The sequence below is a fragment of the Myiozetetes cayanensis genome, unplaced genomic scaffold (assembly GCF_022539395.1).
Source record: "Myiozetetes cayanensis isolate MyiCay16 unplaced genomic scaffold, myiCay2020 scf9, whole genome shotgun sequence".
NCBI classification, from domain to species: Eukaryota; Metazoa; Chordata; class Aves; order Passeriformes; family Tyrannidae; genus Myiozetetes; species Myiozetetes cayanensis.
The window spans coordinates 23,094,145-23,114,818 of record NW_026088185.1 but is presented as its reverse complement, the minus strand read 5'-3'; the positions used below and the strand labels follow the sequence as shown (position 1 = coordinate 23,114,818).

At 60.8% G+C, this 20,674-nt stretch overlaps 2 protein-coding genes across 2 annotated transcripts; one reads left to right on the top strand and one right to left on the bottom strand.

The window, feature by feature from the left end:
- Window positions 1-10,369: 10,369 nt before the first annotated feature.
- RUFY4 (RUN and FYVE domain containing 4) lies at window positions 10,370-15,709 on the top strand. Its single transcript, XM_050339824.1, has 10 exons — window positions 10,370-10,415; window positions 11,148-11,254; window positions 11,611-11,736; window positions 11,991-12,097; window positions 12,252-12,395; window positions 13,105-14,176; window positions 14,253-14,359; window positions 14,956-15,102; window positions 15,212-15,343; window positions 15,423-15,709. Exons 1-10 carry the CDS (start codon window positions 10,370-10,372, stop codon window positions 15,523-15,525), a joined length of 2,091 nt encoding a protein of 696 aa, XP_050195781.1. The 3' UTR covers window positions 15,526-15,709.
- Window positions 15,710-16,825: 1,116 nt separating this feature from the next.
- Window positions 16,826-20,235, bottom strand: LOC126652735 (C-X-C chemokine receptor type 2-like). The gene is made up of 2 exons (XM_050339825.1): window positions 20,063-20,235; window positions 16,826-18,200 (listed from the first exon to the last, which is right to left on the bottom strand). Exon 2 carries the CDS (start codon window positions 18,193-18,195, stop codon window positions 17,119-17,121), a length of 1,077 nt encoding a protein of 358 aa, XP_050195782.1. The 5' UTR covers window positions 18,196-18,200; window positions 20,063-20,235; the 3' UTR covers window positions 16,826-17,118.
- Between the last annotated feature and the right edge of the window lie 439 nt (window positions 20,236-20,674).

Genomic DNA, 20,674 nt, shown 5'->3' with positions numbered 1-20,674 from the left:
GTGTGTTTGTGTGTACAGTTTGTGTGTGCAGTATGCGTGTGTGCACAATGTGTGTGTGTACACTGTGTGTACAGTGTGTGTGTATTATGTGTATGTGCGTGTGTGTGTATGTGTGTGCAGTGTGTGTGCATGCACAGATATGTGTGCACAGTTGTGCACACTGCACATTCAGGTGGCTATGTGTGTGCACATGTGTACATACACATCTGTGTTTGTACATACACACGTTGTGTGTGCACATACATGTGCACGCACATGTGTGTGGGTGTGCATGCACATACGTGTGTGTAGGTGTGCATATACACGTGTGTGTGCGTGTGCACAGGCACGGATGCACACACGTCTCCCTGCATGTCGGTACATCTCCATGTGTTCCTGTGAATATGTGCTGTGCACAAGCATTTCTGTGAGCACAAGCGTGTATGTCTGCACATATAGGCGGTGAAGATGCTTGTATGCATGTATCCATCTGCAAACTCGTGTGCACAGTGAGCACATGAGAATGCACATATATAAACATGTCCATGCACAGATATATTTCCATGGATGTGTTTGAGTATGCAGATATGTGCATAAACACGCGTGTGCACACCCAGGCAGGTATGTGTGGGTTCTGCCAGAAGGGGGCCCACGCAGGGGGTGTCTCAGTGTCGTGCTGTGTTTTGGAGTACACGCCAGGCAGCATGTGCTGGGGTGTCTCATGCCAGGGTGTAAAGGGGTGCAGAGCCCCCAGAGTGTGAGCAGCTGTGCCCACCCTGCCTGGCAGAGCCCACAGCAAGGGGAAGCCAATGCCACGAGTGTGACTGAGTCCAGGATGGATCCAACTGTGTGCAGGTGCCAGAGTGTGAGTATGCAGGCATGTGTGTGTGTTCACACGTGGGGGCTGAGGGCAGGAGGGGAGGGGGGCCTGGCACAGCTGAAGGCAGCCAGTGCCCCTCCCGGCCTCCCACTTGACTGTTTTCAGGGGGAACACCTCCTGGCAGCACGCCAACCCTGCCCACCCACCCACTGCCAGATGAAGACATGAGCCCCTGTAAATCCGCCTTTTCATGCCAAGACTAATGAGATTAAGCAGAGGCCCGGCAGCCCCCCCTCGCCTGGGCGCCCCGCTCTCCTCCAGCCCACTGCACCAGAGCCAAGAGGGGCAGTGCTGAAGCGTTGGGGTGCCGGATACCTCCTCACAAACCTCTGTGCCTCAGTTTCCCCAGTGCACACATGGACAGGCAGACGGGTCATGTATGTGTTACGCCCACATGTGTGCAGACACTCCAGGGACTGTGAAGGTGCTGTGCGTGTGACACACGATGCGTTTCTCGTGGCACTGCATGCATACACACACCTGCGAGCATGCAAGAATGTGCAAGAGTGCACATTGCCACCAGCCACAGCAGCAGCAGCAGCAGCTGCACGGGCAGATTTCCCTATTTCCATATGCCGATCCATGTGCTATCATGTGCACACTCGCACAGGTTTGTTCACGCATGTGCAAGCCCCTCTTCTCTGGGCACCTACTCCAACAGGGCCACTCGCTGGTGGTCCCTCAGCAGCCCCCAGAGCTGGTGCCACCCTAAGGGACACAGAAAGTCGGGTATATACACACACGCACACATGTGCGTGTGCACAGGCGTGTCGTCACCCACCCGGCAGCCGTGGGAAAAGCTCCCCTGGGCCAGGGGCTCCCACGCCGCAGTTGCTGGGTGACAGCGAGGCCTAATGATGCCATGAGCTCGTTTGCATATGCAAAGCAGCATCATTGCTGCGGGGTGCCCCGGGAAGAGGCCTTGCCCCCCACTCCCAGGGTCCCGATGGGATGCCCAAGGATGCCAATGCGTCTCCTATGCACATAGCCCCCACTCTGTTCTCGCCCCCATGGGCCTGCTTCATTAACAGCAATTATCCTCGCTAGGGAAAGAGCTGACCCTTCGATTCCCACCCCTCCAGAGCCCCTTCTGCTTGTCTTGTTGCCAACACCATCACCATGCCAGAGGGGATGTCGACGCAGCACCCAGCTTTGCACTCCCCACCCCCCTGCTGCTGGAGGGGCACCCTGCCCACCCAGTGCCAGCCAGGGAACCAGCCCATCCCATAAAACAACCCTGCCCCAGCTCCACATTGGAAGGATCCCTGTTAGCTTCCCTGGTCCTAAGGCTAGGAACTGTTGGGGGGATGAAGGGGATGGGGCTGCAGGTCTTCTCGGGAATGTCACCTGGGTACCCACCAATGGGTACCCACCTGCAGGGGCCAGCATCTACACTGTGCAGGGGTAGGGATGCAAAGGCATCCCTGGCCATGGGTCCCCCAACACACAGACCCAAGGAGGCTGGAAGGGGAGCCAGGTGTCCTGGGCTGGAAGAGGCACCGGTTAGAGATGCCAAATTAATCAGGAGTGGAAGGCCTGGATTCATTGCCCAACACTGCAGAGAGGTGCAGTGGCTGGGGGGGACCTGGGACACCCGGTTCCCCTGAGGCTGCAAAGCCAGGGTGGGTAGGGGGCACTAGGACACCTGGGTCCAACCCTGTAGGCTCAGGTCCACCCAGCGTTTTGCACCCCGCTGGGTCCTGGGGCCCAGCTTTCCTCGGTGATTGGAGAGGATGCAGAGTCCCAAAACCCCAGAACTAACTGGATTCCCCCGGTTTTCCCATTTTCCCTCCGCTTTAGTGGGGTAGCAGAGCCTCTGCACCAGGGAATGGCAGGGCCCCCGGCCAGTGACGCAGGCTGGGCGTTGTGGGGGATCAGCCCCCCACCCTCTCCAACCCCACAACCCTTCCACAGACCCTCTCACAGCCCAGTGTCCCAGTCCCGCATCCCATCCCGGTCCCCCCTTCGTGCACCCCCCAGCCCGCTGCCCACCGCCGCCGCTCTCCTGGGCTGGGTCTCGCCCCGCTTCCCACAGTCCCCGGGGCTCCTCTCGGCCCCTCTCCCGGTCAGGTCCCCCCAGCTCCACCCCGATGTCCGGCCGCCTTTGCCAGTCTTCGCTCGGTCCCGGTCCCGGTCCAGCCCTGCCCGTTCCCCCTGCTCCCAGTCCACCCGTCCCGGTGCAAACGCCCCCGCTCCGTGCCGCTCCCCTCGCATGCAGTCCCGTCCACCGCCCGCTCCCGGGACCAGCCCCGCTCCGGGACCCCAGCGCCGAGACCCTGCCGCGCTGCTGTCCTGCTCCCCCCGGCGCCCCTCGGTGCCCCCCGGTGCGGGCCGTACCCAGAGCAGACAGGAGAGGCACAGTCCGGTCATGCTGCCCGCGGCGCGGCCCCGGCCGGCCGAGCCCCCCGGCCCCTCGCTCCGCCCGCCCGCCCCGCCCCGACCCCACACCGCCCCTCCGGCCGGGGGGAGAACGGGGGCGGCAAACCACCCCCCCCGACCCCCGCAGCGCCCCAATCGAGTTGGCCCGGGGGCGATCAGAACCCCCCCGCTAACGCCAGCAGAGGGGTTGCGGGACTGGGGGGTCCGGAATGGGGCTGTGCGTGTCCCAGGCCCCCTCTCCCCCACTCACACGCATTTGGGATCCATTTCCTCTGCTGACCGAGGGACACCCGCCACCCACGTCACCCCCCTCCTTTCTCCGGCCTCCAGCGGGTCCTGCGGCGGGATGTACACCCCCCATCCTCATCCCCAGCTGCGTCCCCTGGGTGGTCCCGGGATGGGAGACGGGGAGGGATCTGCGGACATCCATGCGCGGAGCTGGGGGGCCTCAGAGAGGGGGGACAACCTCTAGGCGGGACGGAGAGCGGCTTGGCAGTCCGCGGGCCTGACAGGGATGGATTCGGCGTGGGGATGCTTCAACCCCTCCTGGGGGGCTTATCTGGGCGGTACACGGTCCCCCTCTCTCTCCACCAGCGGGGACTCCGGCTCCAGCCTGGAAACTTGTGCTCAGCTGGCCGTGACCATGAGGGTGTGAGTCAGGGTGCAGGACGTGCCAGGGGGAAGGACACACCGGGCAGGACAAGCCACCGCTGGCACGGGGATCTGGGCATGGAGAGGACGTGGGCACTATAATGCCCCCCCTCCCCGTGCCTCAGTTTCCCAACTGTACGCTGCATACAGCCACCAGCTCAGAGAGAAAGGGCAGAGTGAGACGGGGGGGCTGCCCTCCCCAGACACCAGAATTGCATCTGACCCCCCCAAATTGCAGCATCCCCTCCCTTATCCCACCTCCCTCCTCCTCCACCCCACTTTGCTGTGCCTGCCCAGTCCGTAGTTGTGGAATCCCTGAGGAGATGTGATAGCTGGGACAGGGGAGAGGTAGGGGATAGCACCTCCTACCCCTCCATAACAGCCAGGGCCAGGGGCAGACGGAGGCTGTGAGGGCTGATCCTGCTCACAGCACCAAACAACCAGGGAGCACCATCTGTGCACACCCCACCCCATCATTACAGCCCTCATTAATCAGCCTTGTTACTGCCCACAAATAAAAACCCCAGTGGAGAGGGATGTCCCTACCCCCCATAAATCACCTTCTCCCATTCACTGCCGGGACAATTCCAGGCTCCTCAGAAGGACAGGGACAAGGGTCATGGGACAGGGACAGGGTGGCTGCAGGGACACTGCCCATGAGCATCATTTAAGGATCGTTTTCTCAGCAGGGGGATGCAGACAGGGTCACTTAGCACAGGAACCCCTCATAGGTACTACTGGTGCAGGCATGTACTCCCAGTGCAGGGCCAGCCTTGGCAGGAGTCCTCTGTGTCCCCCCTCCTGGGGTCATGATGTCCCCAAGGCCCCCACACCCACTTCCAGCAGAGCTGTCCCCACGCTGCCCTTGGGTGCACAGGGCATAATCACACATCACACACACACCCCCCTATGCACATGCCAGGGCACATTCATGTACATCACACACACCCCCCATAGCATGTGTAGTGGGTTGGCCCCCATGCATGTGGGTGCCTGTTGGCACAGGAAGGACTAGGGGACACCCCTCTAACAGCTCACAAGACCGTAAAGCCTCACTGCTACTGCCCCCAGAACACACACACGTGCTAGAGGACACACACCCCACGACAACTCCCCAGAGACCTGCTGTGCCCCCACACCCACGTGAGCTGCAGTTCACTCTCACCTTAGCCCCACCTGCATGCTCGTGAACACACATGCACAAGCATACATGTATGTTACAGTCCCCCATGAGTCCCTGTCCTCACACCCGCATCAGGGACACATGGACACAGGGATGGGCATGGGACTGCACAACCACCACCCCACACCTCCCCAGTGCCTCCCTCCCACCCATACCGCTGAGCATCCCCCTGTATTCCCATCAGCTCACGATGCTGCGTTCCCAACACACGCTGGTGTCCCCAAGCAGCCAGAGGCCTCTTTCTCCTCCAGGCTGGGTCCCTGCCCTGGCACATACTGGATTGTCACCAGCCTGCAGTGACACCCCCAGACACTGCCCTGGCAGTGGCTTTGGCACCCGCTTTTCTGGCACAGTGCAGCTGGAGTGTCCCATGCCATTCCGCTAGGCACAGGGCAGCTTCCCAAAGGTTGAGGAACCAAGTGAGGGTGGCGCATTGGGAGTCCTCACCCTCCAACAGCTTCTCCCCTCCCTGCCTCAGTTTCCGCAGCATGGGTGGCAGAACAGGATGTGTCCCCACACCATGTGGGAGTGGGGCACGGGAATCCTGCATGGGCACGGGAATCCCCTATGCAGGGCAGTCCTTTGGCACATGGATCCCACTCACACCGGTTACTGATGGGCACACCTACAGCAGGGTGACCCCACAGGGGCCCCTCATGTTGGGCACTTTTTTGGGCATGGGAGCATACACTGACTGAGTACTTTATGGGTAAGGCGTTCCCCAGTACCAAGTGCTTACAAGTACAGGGATGCCCCACATTGGGTCCTTTATGGGCACAGGGATCTCTCGTGCTGGGTGTTTTATGGGCTTTGGGGTCCCCTCACATGGGGCACAGTGCCCCATGTGAGGGGTTCAGTAGGGACACAGGGACACCCCCTGCCTACATGTTCTCTCTGTAAGGACACAGGGATCTCAGCAGATCCCTTTGCATGAAAGGCTGTACAGTAGCTCCCCTCCAGTCAGGCACTGCAGGGCCCCGCGGGTGTGGGTTATGGGAAGCGAGGGTCACAGTGCCACTCCATGGGGGGGTACAAGGAGGGACAAAGGACATGCCCTGCACCTGGCATGCATATGCAGGGTTTAACCCTCCACTGCCCGCAGCAGGCAGGGCCAGCGGCAGCCCGTACGCCCACCCCCCGCAGTCCCCGGACCCCCCCAAGCCCCGTGTCCCCCGCAGCCCCTAACCCTAACTCCGTGACCGGCGATGCCCGCTTACCTCCCGGCGGCGGCGGGCGCGGAGGGGCAGGAGGCAGGACACCAAGGACTTCCCCCAGCCAACCAAGGTGGCAAAGCACCAGCCCAGCCGGGTCATGGTGCCCCTGCCCGGGGCTCACCTGGTGGGGGGAGGGGGCAGGGGCTGACCCCTGCCCAGGGCACTCTCGGGGAGGCGGTCGAGCCCAGCCGTGTCCCCCCCCCCTCGTCGCCAGCCTCAACAAGCTCTGGCGGCCGGGCAGTGCCCCGGAGGTGCCCGGGCGCGGGCACGGGACTGTGCGACGATGATGTGCTGGGGGGCTGCGGTCCCACCGGGCCCAGTCCCCCCCGCCGGTCCCCCAGCGTCGCCTGCGCGTTGGCAGCCAGGCAGGGAGCACCGTGCCCGCCCCTGTCCTGCAGTGCTTGGGTGGGAGCCAGCTCCGACACGCTCCCCCTCCTCCCCTCCTCCCACTCCTCCTTCTCCTCCTCCTCCTCTTCCCTCTCCTCCTCCCGCACACGGGGTTCGGGGCTTGGCACTCCCGGGACCCACCCGCCTGTCCTCCGGGCACGGCATCCCCTGGGGTGAATGCCAGACCCTAACAGTGTCCCCCGCTCCAGAGCCCTCAGGTTTGGGGATGGAGGATGTCAGACACCCTGGGTTCGATCACAGCACAATCCACGATCCCCGCTCTGACCCTGCCTCAGTTTCCTTGTAGCACCCCCTACTTACCCCTAGCCCTAAATGGCAATGTGTACACACAATGGGGGCTTCTCTGCCCCACTGACAGTCCTCCTGGCACCCCATCAAGCTTCTCCTCTTCCCAGGAGCCTGAGGACACATTCAGGGACACCCCACCCAACCCCCTTCCAGTGGGGTCTCCTTCCCGAAGCCTGCCTGGCTGATGCCCCATGCTGTGGGCACCGAATTACCAGGGGAACCTCTCCCTACAAAACAGCTCGAAATGGCCCCAGGCACCCCTACCTCACCATGGGGCTTGCACAGGGCAGGGGGAGAGGGTGCACCCTACTGGGGACCATACATCCCCCATATACCCTTTGGGGGTGGTGCCAAGAGGAGCTGGCAACAGCACCCCCAGAGGCTGCCATGATGCTGTGCTGGTACGGGGCAAGGACTGTCCCCACAGGGCAGCTGCTGGTGCCAAGCGTGGGCAGTGGCAATGCCAGGCCTGGGTACTAATTGCATTTGCTTTGGGAAGGCTCCTAACAAGCAGCTGCACCAGAGAGGGGCACAGGGAGTTCAGGTGGTCCCCCACACTTCACAGCTGTCCCCCACAGCTCTGTCTGGCACCTAGGAGGGGCAGAGGGCTGGCAGGCAGAGGGGCCCAGGGTACAGCCCCCCCACACTGAGCCCCGGGGAGGTGACATCACCGCTGGCTCCATGGTCCCCCACCCCCATTTAATTAGCAGATGGCCCCCGGCCCCCCCGGTGGGCAGCACCAGGCCTGTGCAGGGCCATTAGCTTTATTGGCTGTGCTGAACCAGGGCCAGGCCTCGTTAATTGAATTGCACCCACGCCAAGGACAGGAAAGTGCCTTCTGTGCCCCCCCAGCCCCTGGCATCCCCACCCTAGCCCTTGGCTGGGGCAGGGGTGGGGGACCCTGCTGCCAGAGCGCTGCTTTGGCACAGCGGGCAGGGGCACATTCCCCCCACGGGTGTTGGGGTGCTGCCCGTGCAGTGCCTGGGGCACGTGGGTGGGTGCAATGATGGGCACGTGTCTGCAGGCACATGCAGTGCCCTCTCAGACTCGTGCCCATACCCGCCACATGTGTAGGGCTTGTACCCACACATGCATCCCCATAGCCATGCATGCACAGCCAGCACTCATGTGCCATTGCCCTGCACCCCTGCGCCTGCACACACATGCAAACGCACATGCATCCCCCAGGCACAGTGGGCTGACACTCCACCTCCCCCAACCCCCTACCCAGACCCCCATCCTATGTGGGATGCTGCATCCCATGCCCACAGTGCCACACACTGAGGTGGCACAGGGCAAGGGGGTGCTGAGGAGGCTGGGGTCACCCCGAGCACTGCCACTGCCTCCCTCATGCCCCCCAGCTGCTTGAGGACATCTCAAAGCCCAGCACCCATCAGGAGCCAGGAGGGTGCTGGGAGGCCCAGGCTCCCACTCGGCATCACTTCCTACTTTCACTTTGGTGCCGAGCGAAGCCCAGCTGGGGAGAAGCAGTAGCCCCCCAAGACACCCAGGTGACACAGGTAGGGGCAGTGTATGCTACAAGGAGGGGTGCAGCAAAGGGCAGGATGTGGGCATCACTGTGGGCATCCACCAAGCCAAATGGTGGTGGGGAATGGGATGGCAGTGGGTCCCCCTGGACAGGCAAGATGGGTTGGAATCATCCCTGGCTTCCCCGCCTCCAGGGATTTTAGTTCTCAGTCCGGAAGAAACCCACAGGACAGGGGTGACCTAGCACAGGGGGCAGGCACCATGGCTGAGGGGCAACTTGTGGGCTGGGGGCTCCCTAACAAGGGGGAGCCTTGGCCAAAATGCTTGGGGAAGAGTTTGCACCCTGGCTCTGGGCATAGCCCCCATGTTTGGGACAGATGCCAATGGAGGGCTGGGGTCCTTGCTGGGGGAGGGGTGGTCCTTGCTGGGGAGGGTGGGCTGCAGATTCTGTGGGGGTCTCTGTACCCGGGGGCTGTTGTGCATTGGGGGTGGGCTTTGTGCCAGAAGCTGCTGTGGGCTGCTTTGAGCTTGGTATGGGTCCTGGTCCCCCTCCATAAAAATTGCAGGATGGTCCTTCAAAGCATTCCCAATTCCCATTCTGATGGGAAGACACCAGCGTTCCCCCAAACATGACACTGTCCTTCCTCTGTCCTCCACAGAGGCTGCATAGGGGGACCAGCCTTGCTGACTCTTTCCCCAGAACTGGCACCCCCCACAACAGGGAGCTGGGTGCTGGGAGCTAAGCTGGAGTGCCTGATGTGATGTGGGCTGGGTGGGTGGTGGCTCCTGTGGCCTCACCAACCTCTCACACTTCCTCCTGGCCAAGGTACAAAAGGAGAAGCAGACAGGCACAGCGTGGGCGCAGGACACACCAGCGTGCCCCCAGCACTCAGCGAGCACCTCGGGGCAACCACAGCTCCTGGCCACAGGTAAGGGGCTTCTTTTCCCTGGGGAGGCTGAGGCAAGGGCAGGGGTGGACAGATGGGAAGATAATTCATCCAAGGTCTCTCAAGGGCACTGGAATGGGAACCCAGACATCCTGAGTCCCATGTCCTGCTCCGTCACTCTGCTGTGACAGAGGGCACAGGGCAGAGCACAGGGCACTCACTCACTCTTGGGCATGCTTGGACATGCTCATGCACACCCCTCTTGTGAGCGCACACACACCCTGCCATGCACACCCCCACATCACCCACAGTGACAGGCCACAGACCTGCCACCTCCATGGGCTCTTTCCCTCACCTTGTCCCCAGGCTGCCACCCACCACTCCCCAAAATTACTCCATTGTACTGGGTCCCCCAAGCTCCCCACCCCATGCCCACAACACCCCCAAACCCTGTGCCAGCCCTGCAGGCAGCATGCTGTACCAGAAGGTTCTGCCCAGAGGGGGCTTAGTTTGGGGGGAGATGCATGTCAGGGGTTGTGTGCCCCCTTTCCCAGCCACCCAGGAGCCTCCAGACTGGTTGGGATGTGAGAGAAACGAGAGCAGAAGAAAAAGCAGAGCTTCCCCTCCGCTAAACCCACATCCTGAGTCCTGGGGAACAGGGACAAGGACAGGGACACACTAGGGACAGGACATGCTCAGCCTCAGGAACTCCCCAGGGAATGGGAGCAGAGGCTGAGAATATTTTGGGGCAGGGCACATGGACAGCTAAGGGGCTACAGGATACACCTTTTGTCCACCCCTTCCCTCCTACCCCATGCAGTGAGGGGGCATGGGCAAAGAAAGGGGGTGCTTACACACAGCCTCTCTCCCCTTAACAGTAGGCAGGTCTGGGGTAGAGCTGGGTGGGGGCAGACCCTCTCCCTCTGGGACAGAGAGTTTGTGAGTGCCAGAGGACTGCCAGCCTGGCACCTCTCATCGCTGCCCTTGCCTTTGCAGATCCCTGTGCAGAGCCATGGCAGGGGAAGGGGAGCTCAACCGTGTCATCAAGGACCTGCAGAGTAAGTGTGCCAGACAGTCCTCTGCCAGCCTGTCCCCTATATGGCACATCTCACCCTGGCTGTGCTGGGTCCTTCCTTGCACCCAGCCTGTGGGCAGCAGGGGTGTCCCTGTCAGAGGGGCTCCAGAGCATACCAGTGCCAACCCTACCACTGCTGCCTGCTCCAGTCCTCACTGCCAGTCCCTGGGGACTGGCAGTGCCCAAAGGGTAGCTGTGCTCCTTGCTCCCCCTGCTCCTCTGTTTCATCCTAGGGCAGGTTCCTCTTTCTCTTTGGTGAAAAGGAGGCTCAGGGGGACCTTATGTCTCTCTATAACTGCCTGAAATGAGCCTCTTCTCCTCAGTTACAAGGGTTGCAACAAGAGGAAATGGCCTCAAGTTGTGCCAGCAGAGGTTTAGGTTAAAATTAGGAAAAATTTCTTCATGGAAATGGTTATCAAGCATTGGAACAGGCTACCCTGGAAAGTGGTGGAGTCACCATCCATGGAGGTATTTAAAAGACATGCAGATGTGTCACTTGGGGACATGACTCAGTGGTGGACTTAGCAGAGCTGGTTCCCAACCAGACTTGATCTTAGAGGTCTTTTCCAGCTTAGATTCTAAAATTCTGTGATTTTACCTCCCATCAGAAATCTCTGGGGCCAGGAATTATGAGGCAGTGGAGGGGGCGATGGGGTGGGAGAGAGTGCCTGCTGCCTGGGCAGTGCCATGCCAGCTCAGCCCTGCCATCCTGCAGAGACCGTGGCTGAGCTGAACTGCAGCTACCGGGAACAGAACCTGCCAGTGACGGACGGGAGCCGGGAGCTGCACAGCCTCTGTGCCCAGCTGGAGTTCCTCCTCCAGGTACTACTGCTCCTCTGTCCCTGCTGCTCCCCACCTTAGTTTCCCCTTAGGCACAGCTGAGAGCAGAGGGGACCCTGTGTTAACCATTCTGGGGGGTGGTATGACCCCAGGCAGCTTTGTCTGGCCCTGGGCAGCCCCAGGAGCACCTGGACCAGGCTCTCCCTCATCCACATGTGTAATTGCACGTGATGCAAAAGGGAAATTGAGGCATGGAACCAGTGAAGAGAGGACAGCCAGGGGACACCTGGACCAACCCTGCTGGATCAGCTGGCTGGATCCCAGCCCCACAGGGGACGACAGTCTGGGAGACAGGGGACACCCCCAAACAAGAAACTCCAAACTTGTACCTCTGCCAGTTCGACCTTAAGGAGAAGAGAAGCTTCTTTGGGCAGCGCAGGGACTATTGGGACTTCTTGTGCCAAGGCCTGGCACGGTGCCGGCAGGAACACGAGGGCATTCATTTCGTCACCTCCCTGGACAAGGTGGGCATGGGCTGGTGGGATGCCTGGGGACTTGTGCGCGCTCACAGTGCTTCTGCTTGCTTATGGGTGCACATGCATTTGTGCACAGGTACACACTCACCTGGGCACTGAGGATTCACGCACTGGTGCTATCAAGGGTTTTCTCCCCTCAGCCCTGGACCTGGGGACTTCCTTTCCTCCTGCATGGGCTGGGGGGAAGGTGTGTAGGGAGCAGACTGGTGTGACAGGGCTTGATAACCCCTTCTCCCTCCCAGCTGAAGACCCCTGTGGGCAGGGGCCGAGCCTTCCTGCGGTACTGCCTGGTGCACCGGCAGCTGGCAGAGTCCCTGCAGCTCTGCCTCCTCGACCCCGAGAGCCTCCGGTGAGAGCAGGGGCACAGTGAGGAGATGCTCACAGTGGTGGGGGACATGGCCAAGATGGGCAGTGCCCTGCAGCACCTGGTCAGTAAGGGTCCTGCAGGCATATGTGCCCACCCAGGGCACATATGGGTGCATGATCCTGATTTGTGGTTGCAGCGAGTGGTACTACGCCCGCAGCCCTTTCCTGAGCCCCCAGCACCGGGCGGAGATCCTGGGCAGCCTCTATGAGCTGGACTGTGTCACCTTCCACCTGGCCCTGCACAGGGACGACCTGGACACCTCCTGGCCCATGTTCTCTGAGTGAGCCTGGGGACACTGGGGCACTGGGGCATTGGTGGTACCAGCAATGTCAGAGGCATCAGAGGTACCTGGGGCTCAGCATTGCAGAGAAGCATATGGACATTGTCCCACTTCTGTGGACCCCACATGGCACCCCAGAGGTGCCAGCCCTCCATATATGGCCCCAGGAGGGCACAGATACTGGCACCAGCACACACCCCCCCGTGCCTATGCCTGCAAACATGCCACACACGTGTACACACACAGAGAGCCATCCTCTGCCAAGTACACCCCCAGGCACAGGTCTGCTGCAACACTGTGACACTGTGACATCTGGCACAAGGGGGCACATCTGTGTGCTTGCCACACCCTTGGCCCCCAGGTACACTTGCAGGGAGACACTCATGAATGCAAATGTTCCAGCACACTCACACCTGTTCTGCTGCTCGCACACTTGTGTGCACACACTGCCACAAGCATACATGCAGCCCCCCAATGCCCCCCTGCAACCACCACAGGGGTCTCTGGGTGCCACCCGTTCTGTGGGTTCTCAGGCTGGTGGCACCAGCATCTCTGGTACCCTGCCACCAGGTGCCACCTGGTGTCACCAGCCCTGCTGCCCTTTACATCCCTGAAGGTTGGATGTGCACAGGGAGCTCAGAGGGAGGGTGGCAGTGCCCTGCTTACCTTGGGGGTGACCCGGTGACCCTGAGCCCTGTGTCCCCCCTAGGTCGCTGGTACGACCCAGCTCGATGACCAGGAGCATCCCAGGAAAGGCAGCCCTGCAGACAGACAACACCAGCACTGGGGCACACAAATGGCCTGATGGCATCGCCTATCCCATCGCGGCACCCTGTGGGACACCAGCTCACCCATTTCCACACACCTTGTCTGCCCTGCGAGCAGGGGATGTAGAGGTGGAGAACATGGAGGGGGGTGTGGAAAACACAGAGGTGAAGAAGGACATGAAAGAGGAGGATGAAGAGGAGGTGGAAAAGGATGAGGACAAGGATACAGAGGAGGTGGAGAATGTGAAGGTGGATGTGGAGGAGGACATGGAGGAGGATTTGGAAGAAAAGGACGAAGAGAAGTTGGAGGAAGACGAGAAGAAGATGGAGGATGTAGATTTAGAGGAACTGAAGGATGCACATGGCTCTGGCAAATCACCTCAGCCTGATGGTGCCAGGGAGCCTGGCACTACCCCACTTGCTGGCATGAGATGCATGCTGAGTTCTCCATCGGTGGTGCCCAAGCAGCCAGGTGGGATGGAGGCATCCCTGCAGGCACTGGTGTCCCAACTGAGGGCCCAGCTGGGTCAGAAGGAGGTGGCAGTGCAGGCACTGGCAGCACAGCTGGCACGGGCAGAACTGCGGCACCAGCAACAGGAGGAGGGCAGTGCCCAGCGGGCCCGGCTGTGGGCACAGGAGGCTGAGGCGCTGCGGGAGACCAACACCTTCCTGGAGCAGGCACTGGAGATGGTGGTGGCAGCAGGGTGCCCAGGGGCTCTGGCACAGGCACAGGAGGAGGCGCGGAGCTGGCAGGAGGTGGCAGAGGAGAGGGGCACCCAGCTGGCCAAGGTGATGGCAGAGGCAGCAGCGCTGACCTCACGCCTGCGGGAGTGCCAGGAAGCGGTGGTGGCAGCAGGACAGGCAGACATCCTGGGGCGTGCTGGTGCCCTGAATGAGGTAGCCACTGTGGAGGAGGTGCTGCGGCAGGCACTGGAGCTCGCCTGTGGTCCCCAGGAGCCCCCACTGGACCCCCAGGCAGAGGGAAAGCACAGCACAGCTGCCAGCATGGCCATGGTATGAGCAAGCCTGAGGGAATCTCACGGTGGGGCCAGGTTTTTGGGTCCGAGGTTGACCCGCCACTCTCTCACAGCGCTTGGCCAGCCTGGCCGCTGCAGCGCGGGAGGAGACCTGGCAGAGCCGGCAGCAGCTCCAGGCCCAGCAACAGGAGGTGGCACGGCTGCAGGAGGAGCTCAGCAGGTTGGGCAGGAGCCCCCACTTCCACCACCCACCACCCCACAATGGGATCCCCCATCTCCACCTGCCACATGGTTTCCCTTGGGACCCCCAGTGACATCCCACTTGGACACAGGGGAGCAGCAGCTGGGGATGGGGAGGGGGGAAGGGAAGGATTTGGGGAAGGATAGCTGCAGGGAGGGGTCAATTTGGAACTGATAAGAAGGTGGAGGGGTGGGTGGGCAGAGCAGTGGAGTGATTTGGGGTGAGTAGATGGAGGGAGGGCAGGAGGGATGAATTTGGGATGGATGGATGGAGATGGGATGGTGGATGGAAAGACAGAGGGATGAATTTGGGGGAAGTAAATGGATAGGTGGGTGGGCAGAGGGCTAGGGGAATGGGTGTGGGAAAGGATGGATGAACAGCAGGGAAACGGATGGGTGGCTGACTCAGCAGATGACAAGGTGTCTTGTGGGGATGGGGACACAGCTTGGGGATGGATGGGCATCAGAGAAAAGGAGGGAGGGATGGGTGGATGGATGCATGCACGCATGCATGCATGGAGGGAGAGATGACCAGTTGAGAGACAGGGGGACCATCTCCCCACTGCCCCACTCCAGGGCCCGGCAGGACGGTGAGCGCTGGGCATCAGCACTGCAGCGGGCACAGCGGGAGGCCCTGGAGCGGGAGGCCATGCGTGGCGCCGAGCAGGCGCGGCAGCAGGAGCTCATCCGCGACATGAAGGAGCGGCTGCTGGAGCTGCTGCGGTGAGAGCCCCGGAAAATCCACGCAAGGGCAAGGGGGCCCAAACCCCTTTGCCCAGAGGAGGGCACCAGAGCCCAGACAAATACAGGGCTGATCTGTCCCCTCCTGCAGGGAGAAGGATGCCCTGTGGCAGAAGACAGAGGGCATCGACACCCCCATGCCCGGCCCAGCACCCCGTGAGACAGGGCTGTGCTCCCGCTGCCACAAGGATTTCCGCCTCCTCTCCCGGCGGTACAGCTGCAGGTGGGCTATGGGGGTAACGCGGGGTGGCACTGACACAGCACTGGGGTGGCACAGCTCTCACCACCTGCTCTCTCAGCAGGCTGTGCCAGGGCAAGGTGTGCCACGCGTGCTCCATGGACTTTGGCAAGCAGGGCCGCTGCTGCCTGATTTGTTACCAGCAAAGGCACCCACAGGCTACATGAGCAGGGACTGCAGCCCTGGCACCGTTCCTGGGACACCTCCTGCCCTGGCTGTCTCCTCTCAGACTTACTGGGGACCCAGGTGTCCAGGGCCTTCACGCAGATCCTGCTGCCCAACAGGTTTCAGGTTTGAAATCTGTCCTTCTTGTGGCTGGTCCACAAAAAGGAAAACAACCCATTTCTACTATCCCTGCAGCTCTCATGTCATCTGTCAGTCCTTGCCAGATTGACACCCAGGCTGGGTGTGGGGTGGGGGAATGCTGGCATGGGGGTGTTCAAGTCCTGCTGGGGGAAACTGTCCCCAAAAGGGGTGTCCTGGCTGCAACCAGGCTGAGCCACTGCCTACTCTGTCCCACAGCAGGGAGGGAAGACAGCTCTTGGCCAACAGCTCTGGCTTCCTACCACACTGCGAGGAACCACTTGGGCAAGAGGTTTTTCAGATGCAAAGGTGATGGGCTCAGCAATCCCACTGACCCTGCTCAGCCTCAAGTCCCTAGGGCTCCCTTTTGGGTGCTGGGGGACCCCTGTACTCACCCATGAGCCAGCACATGGGTGACAGCCATTGATGCCCCCATGGTTAAGGACCCCCAGGAACCTGGATCGAGGGTAATGGAGGAGCAGTGTGGGACCCCTGTGCAGAGGTGCTTAAGAGTGCTGGGGCAGGCATGCCAATGCCTGGCACATGGGGTGGCAGGAGAGTCCCCAGCAGGGTCACAGCCCCCTCTTCAGTTCCTCTACCCCAGTCAAGTATCAGCCACAGTTGCCCAAGCCAGGGCAGAAACATCCCGTTTGTGTAAGGGACAGGTTCCCAGCCCATTGCACAACAATATCCTGACACCGTGGTGTCGGGGGGAGAAGGGGGTGCCTGGGGTGCTGGCACCCTTCAGGTAAGAGTCACAATGCTGGCTTGGTGTCAGTGAGGGGCTGCTTAGGGATCTTTCAGCAACTTGCTCCACTGGAGCTTGGACTGGGGTTGGGAAAGGAATGGCTTTGTCCCCAGGTGGGACAGACTCCACATGGAGACCTCTGTACAAGGGAAGTGCTAGGACCTGGCTGGGTGGCTGTAAGGAGAGAAACCTGGGTCCCTTCTGTGGATGTACAGGATGCCAAATCCTCTGCAATAGCCTCTAGGGCAACAGCCCTTCCCTGTCCTGAAAGCAGAGTTACCCACACTCCAAAAGGTTCAGCTGGCACCACCATTTTGGCACTGTCCCTGGAGATGAGCCCTGGCCTTGTCCTGCTGTCTCCTTTCCCGTGGCAAAGAGGAGCCAGACATGGGTGACCAACCCACTAACTCCTTTATTGCTGTATGGCCGATGGCCACAAACACTACAGTAGGCTCTCAAAATCCCTAGAGTCACAGGCTTCATCCCAAAGAGAGAGAAGGGTGGGCAGCACTTGGCATCACTCCTCTGGCAATGGGATCCTACCACCTTGCCACCCAAGTCCCCTTGCAGCTGGGGTCCAGCATCCAGTGGTGGCCCTGCCCATCCCCATAGTATCACTACCCACATTCCATGGGGCTCAATAAGGATGCTGAGGTGTGTGGGGTGCTGGGACCTGCAGGGAGCCACAAGGACTGGGTACCAGAAGGGCTCAAAGGGTGGTGGATGTGTTGCCAGAGGTGGAGGCATAGGAGGCACGGCCGTAACGGGCAACAGCATCCTTGCTGATCAGCCCACGCTGTGCTAGGATCTTAAGGAAGCTGTTGCGAAACTTCTGACCAATGAAGGCGTAGATGATGGGGTTGATGCAGCTGTGGGCAAAGCCCAGGACCTGCGTGACAGAGAGGGCTGTGTCGATGCGGTTCCTCCTCTCGCAGGTCTCGGTGATAGCCCGTGTCCTCATGAGGGTGTCACTCACCAGTGTGATATTGTAGGGCAGCCAGCAGATGAGGAAGACAAGCACCACGGCAAAGATGACCTTCATGGCCCGCTGCTTCTGAGCATTCTTGGTCTGCAGGAGGGTGTGGATGGTGACGCCATAGCAGAAGAGCATCACCAGGAGGGGCAAGGCAAAGCCGAAGGTCTGCGGCAGCACCCGCAGCACCACCCGCCACTTGGCCGTGTCCTCGCCACCAATGCGCTCGTAGCACACGGTGCCATTGCTGGGTGAGGTGAAAGCCTCACGGAAGAGCAGCACAGGCAGGGAGAGCAGCACAGAGAAGACCCAGATGCCCAAGCAGACAAACTTCACCCAGTGCCTCTTCTCAGTGGCAGCCCGGGTGGCGTAGACAATGGCCAGGTAGCGGTCCACGCTGATGCACGCCAGCAGCAGGATGCCACTGTAGAAGTTGGCTTCCTGCAGCACGGAGATGGCTTTGCACATCACGGTGCCAAAGACCCACTCGTGGGCTCGGTAGGTGGCCCAGAGGGGCAGGGTGAAAGCAAAGAGCAAGTCTGCCACGGCCAGGTTGAGCAGGTAGATGTCGGTGACAGAGCGGCTGGTGTGGCTGGAGGTCACCACCAGCACCACCAGCCCATTCCCCACTACACTGAGGATGAAGACGAGGCAGTAGATCACCACCACTAGGTACTTGTTGAGGACGGAGCTATCGGGCCGGCACGGGGCAGAGGAGATAGCGGTGTCGGGCAGGGCTGTGCTGTAGTCATAGGTGTAGTTGTAGAGGGAGAATAAGCTGGAGAAATCCCCGTTGAAGGACAAGGACTCCATTTTTCCTGTGGAGCACAAAACGGCATGAGTGTGGGGTGGCAGAGTGGTGTGGACCAGCAGAGTGGTGTGGGCCATACGTGACAGCATTTCTGGGTCCCCTGGCATCTACATTGCTGCCCAGGTCCCCTCCAAGCACTGGGCAGCACTCCTGCGTCACTCCACTGTATTCACACTGTGCTAAGTAACGGGCAGTGCTGCAGGTGGACACTGTCCCTCATATGTCCCTGCACCCCTTGGTTTCTTCCTCTTCACCCCAATCCTGTCCCTTCCCTAACTCCTGTGGAAGAAAGGGTTCCCCCATAGACTGACCAACTCTTCTCAGGTTGGGGGCCTCCCCCATCAATGTAGCATCACATCCCTCCAGGAGATACCTGGCTCCTCCATCAATCATGGGGTCCCCTGGTTTGTGTGGGTCCTTCAAAAGCCTTCTGAGCTCTCTGGGCATCTCAGAGCCCAATGGGAACCTCCGAAGTTCTTCAAGTACCCTTGGATCCCACCAGCCTCTCCACCCCCTTGAGCATCACTACTGCAGCTGCCTCTCCTACCCCCTCAGCCAGGTTGTGGTCATGGTGCCCAGGCAGGTAGCACTGAAGAACATCTGAAGGTGGTTTCATGCACTTCTTCCCCCCCACCCCCAGTCCTGTTCCTCTGTGAGTGGTTTCAAGCCCCGGACGGAAAGACGTGACACACTTTGCAGGAGGCTTTGGAAATATTTCACATTTCTGGTCTTCCTGTTGCTCAGCTGGGCTCTGCCAGGCATCCCCATGTTCCCCATGCTCGGCCTCAATGGGGAAATCACAGGTGACAGTCACTCTTCCTGTTCCCTCACGTGTAGGAGACAATGACCTTGCTCTGTTACTACCTCCACAGAGACCGCTGGCTTTCAGCCTTCTCCCAGTATGGATATGGACTCTGGTTTCACTTCATTTTCACCCCTCTGGCCCACTTCTGAGCCCTCAAGCCCCTCTAGGGCTTGGAGAGGCCAGGACTGTCTGGAGGTGCTGGATCCCTGCAGTGCTGGGAGATTTCTGGCCCCAGACTGGCTCTGTTTGAACCCAAACCCTCCCTGGGACCAACTTTCCCCTTTTGCCTGACAGGAACTCCCTGCTGCAGCTGGGCTGGTGCCTACTGCCCAGGAAAATCCCTCCCTGGCTCTGCTGTCCCCTCTCCTGCAGTTTTCCCAGGATGATAGTCCTGAGGTAGTGATCCCAGGATGGTGATGCTGGGATGCTGATCTCCCAGCATGCCAAGGGACCACAGCCAGGAATGCTGCCAGTGTCAATGGAAGGTCCTCCTGAGTGAGGCTTCCACAGGCATGCGGCAGAGCCAGACACCAGTGCTTCCCCTCTGTCTGTTTCTGGATGCTTCTTTCTTCCTCCGCACTCCAAAATCCTAGTGGTTCCTCCGGAACTGGGTATTCCCCCACTCATGGCTATCCCACAGCTGGCCCAACTGGGGGAGCAAGCAGCACACAACTTCCCCTCCTGACCCTGGAAGGGCTGGGGGACACTGGGGTGGCCCTGGGGGTCCCAGCAGGGAGGAAGGAGGGACATACCATGAGGATGCACCCTCCTGGCTCATCGCTGTGCAAGGAAATGGGAGCAGGCACTTTCCCCCCACAGCACCCAAGGCTGATGTCCCTGGGACCTATGGAGGGTTTGCACCCCAGACGAGCCCTCAGCACAGCCCTGGGTGCCCCCACCTCTCACCTCCCTCTCCCCTCGCACCAGGCAGCTCCTTGGGCAGCTGGAGCAGCCCACCCCAGCCCCCAGCCTGCTCCACACGTGAAGGGGCTCAGACAGATGCTGGGGGGCTGTCAAAGCCCAAGGAAAGCCCCGACCTCCAGTGGAGAACCCCAGGGACTCACTACTCGCTGCTGTCGCTGTCCCCTCAAATCTGGGCTCTTCTGATCCCAAGCTTTTTCTCACAGGGAAGCACACAGGCACTGGTTCAAATCCAGATGTGACCCCCAAAGGGCTCCAGAAAAAAGTGTGGTGGGATGTGGCGCAGCACCCGGCCCGGGGGTCCCGCCAGCTGGAGGGTCCCTCACCTGCACCCGTGCAGTGCCACCAGCCAGTGCCCCTTCCTTCCGCTGCCCTCTTTATGCTGCCTGGGGAGGAAGCGAGATTGCAAAACCTTCTCCCAGCATGAAGGGGAAGTGGCAGCCCAAGGGACCCTTCCCCGGTCCCCCCAGGATGCCTTTCCCAGGCTAAGGGGAGCCTGCAGACCCATCACCCTCCTGTCCCAGGGTGTCCCAGGCCAGCCCGTACTGGCAGTGCACCCGGGGGTGCATTGTCGCTCCTGCAGTGATGCCTCCTGGGGGTTTCCACCTTGTCCCCAGGCCCTCAGTCAGTGCAGGGCTCCCCTCCAAGACATCCCTGGGTGCTGCAGTCCGCCCAGAAGACTGGAAGCTCTCCAAGGCCGTGGCCAGTGGGTGATGGCAGCGCCGAGCTCTGTGAGTCAGTTTCCCCATGGATAG

What these genes read in the sequence shown, in the direction of transcription:
- RUFY4 (XM_050339824.1), top strand. Translation starts at nt 10,370, where the DNA reads ATGGCAGGGGAAGGGGAGCTCAACCGTGTCATCAAGGACCTGCAGA. An exon ending in CTCGACCCCGAGAGCCTCCG is followed by an intron (nt 12,098 to 12,251) that starts GTGAGAGCAGGG and finishes TTGTGGTTGCAG; the next exon opens with CGAGTGGTACTACGCCCGCA. An exon ending in TCCCGGCGGTACAGCTGCAG is followed by an intron (nt 15,344 to 15,422) that starts GTGGGCTATGGG and finishes CTCTCTCAGCAG; the next exon opens with GCTGTGCCAGGGCAAGGTGT.
- LOC126652735 (XM_050339825.1), bottom strand. Translation starts at nt 18,195, where the DNA reads ATGGAGTCCTTGTCCTTCAACGGGGATTTCTCCAGCTTATTCTCCCTC.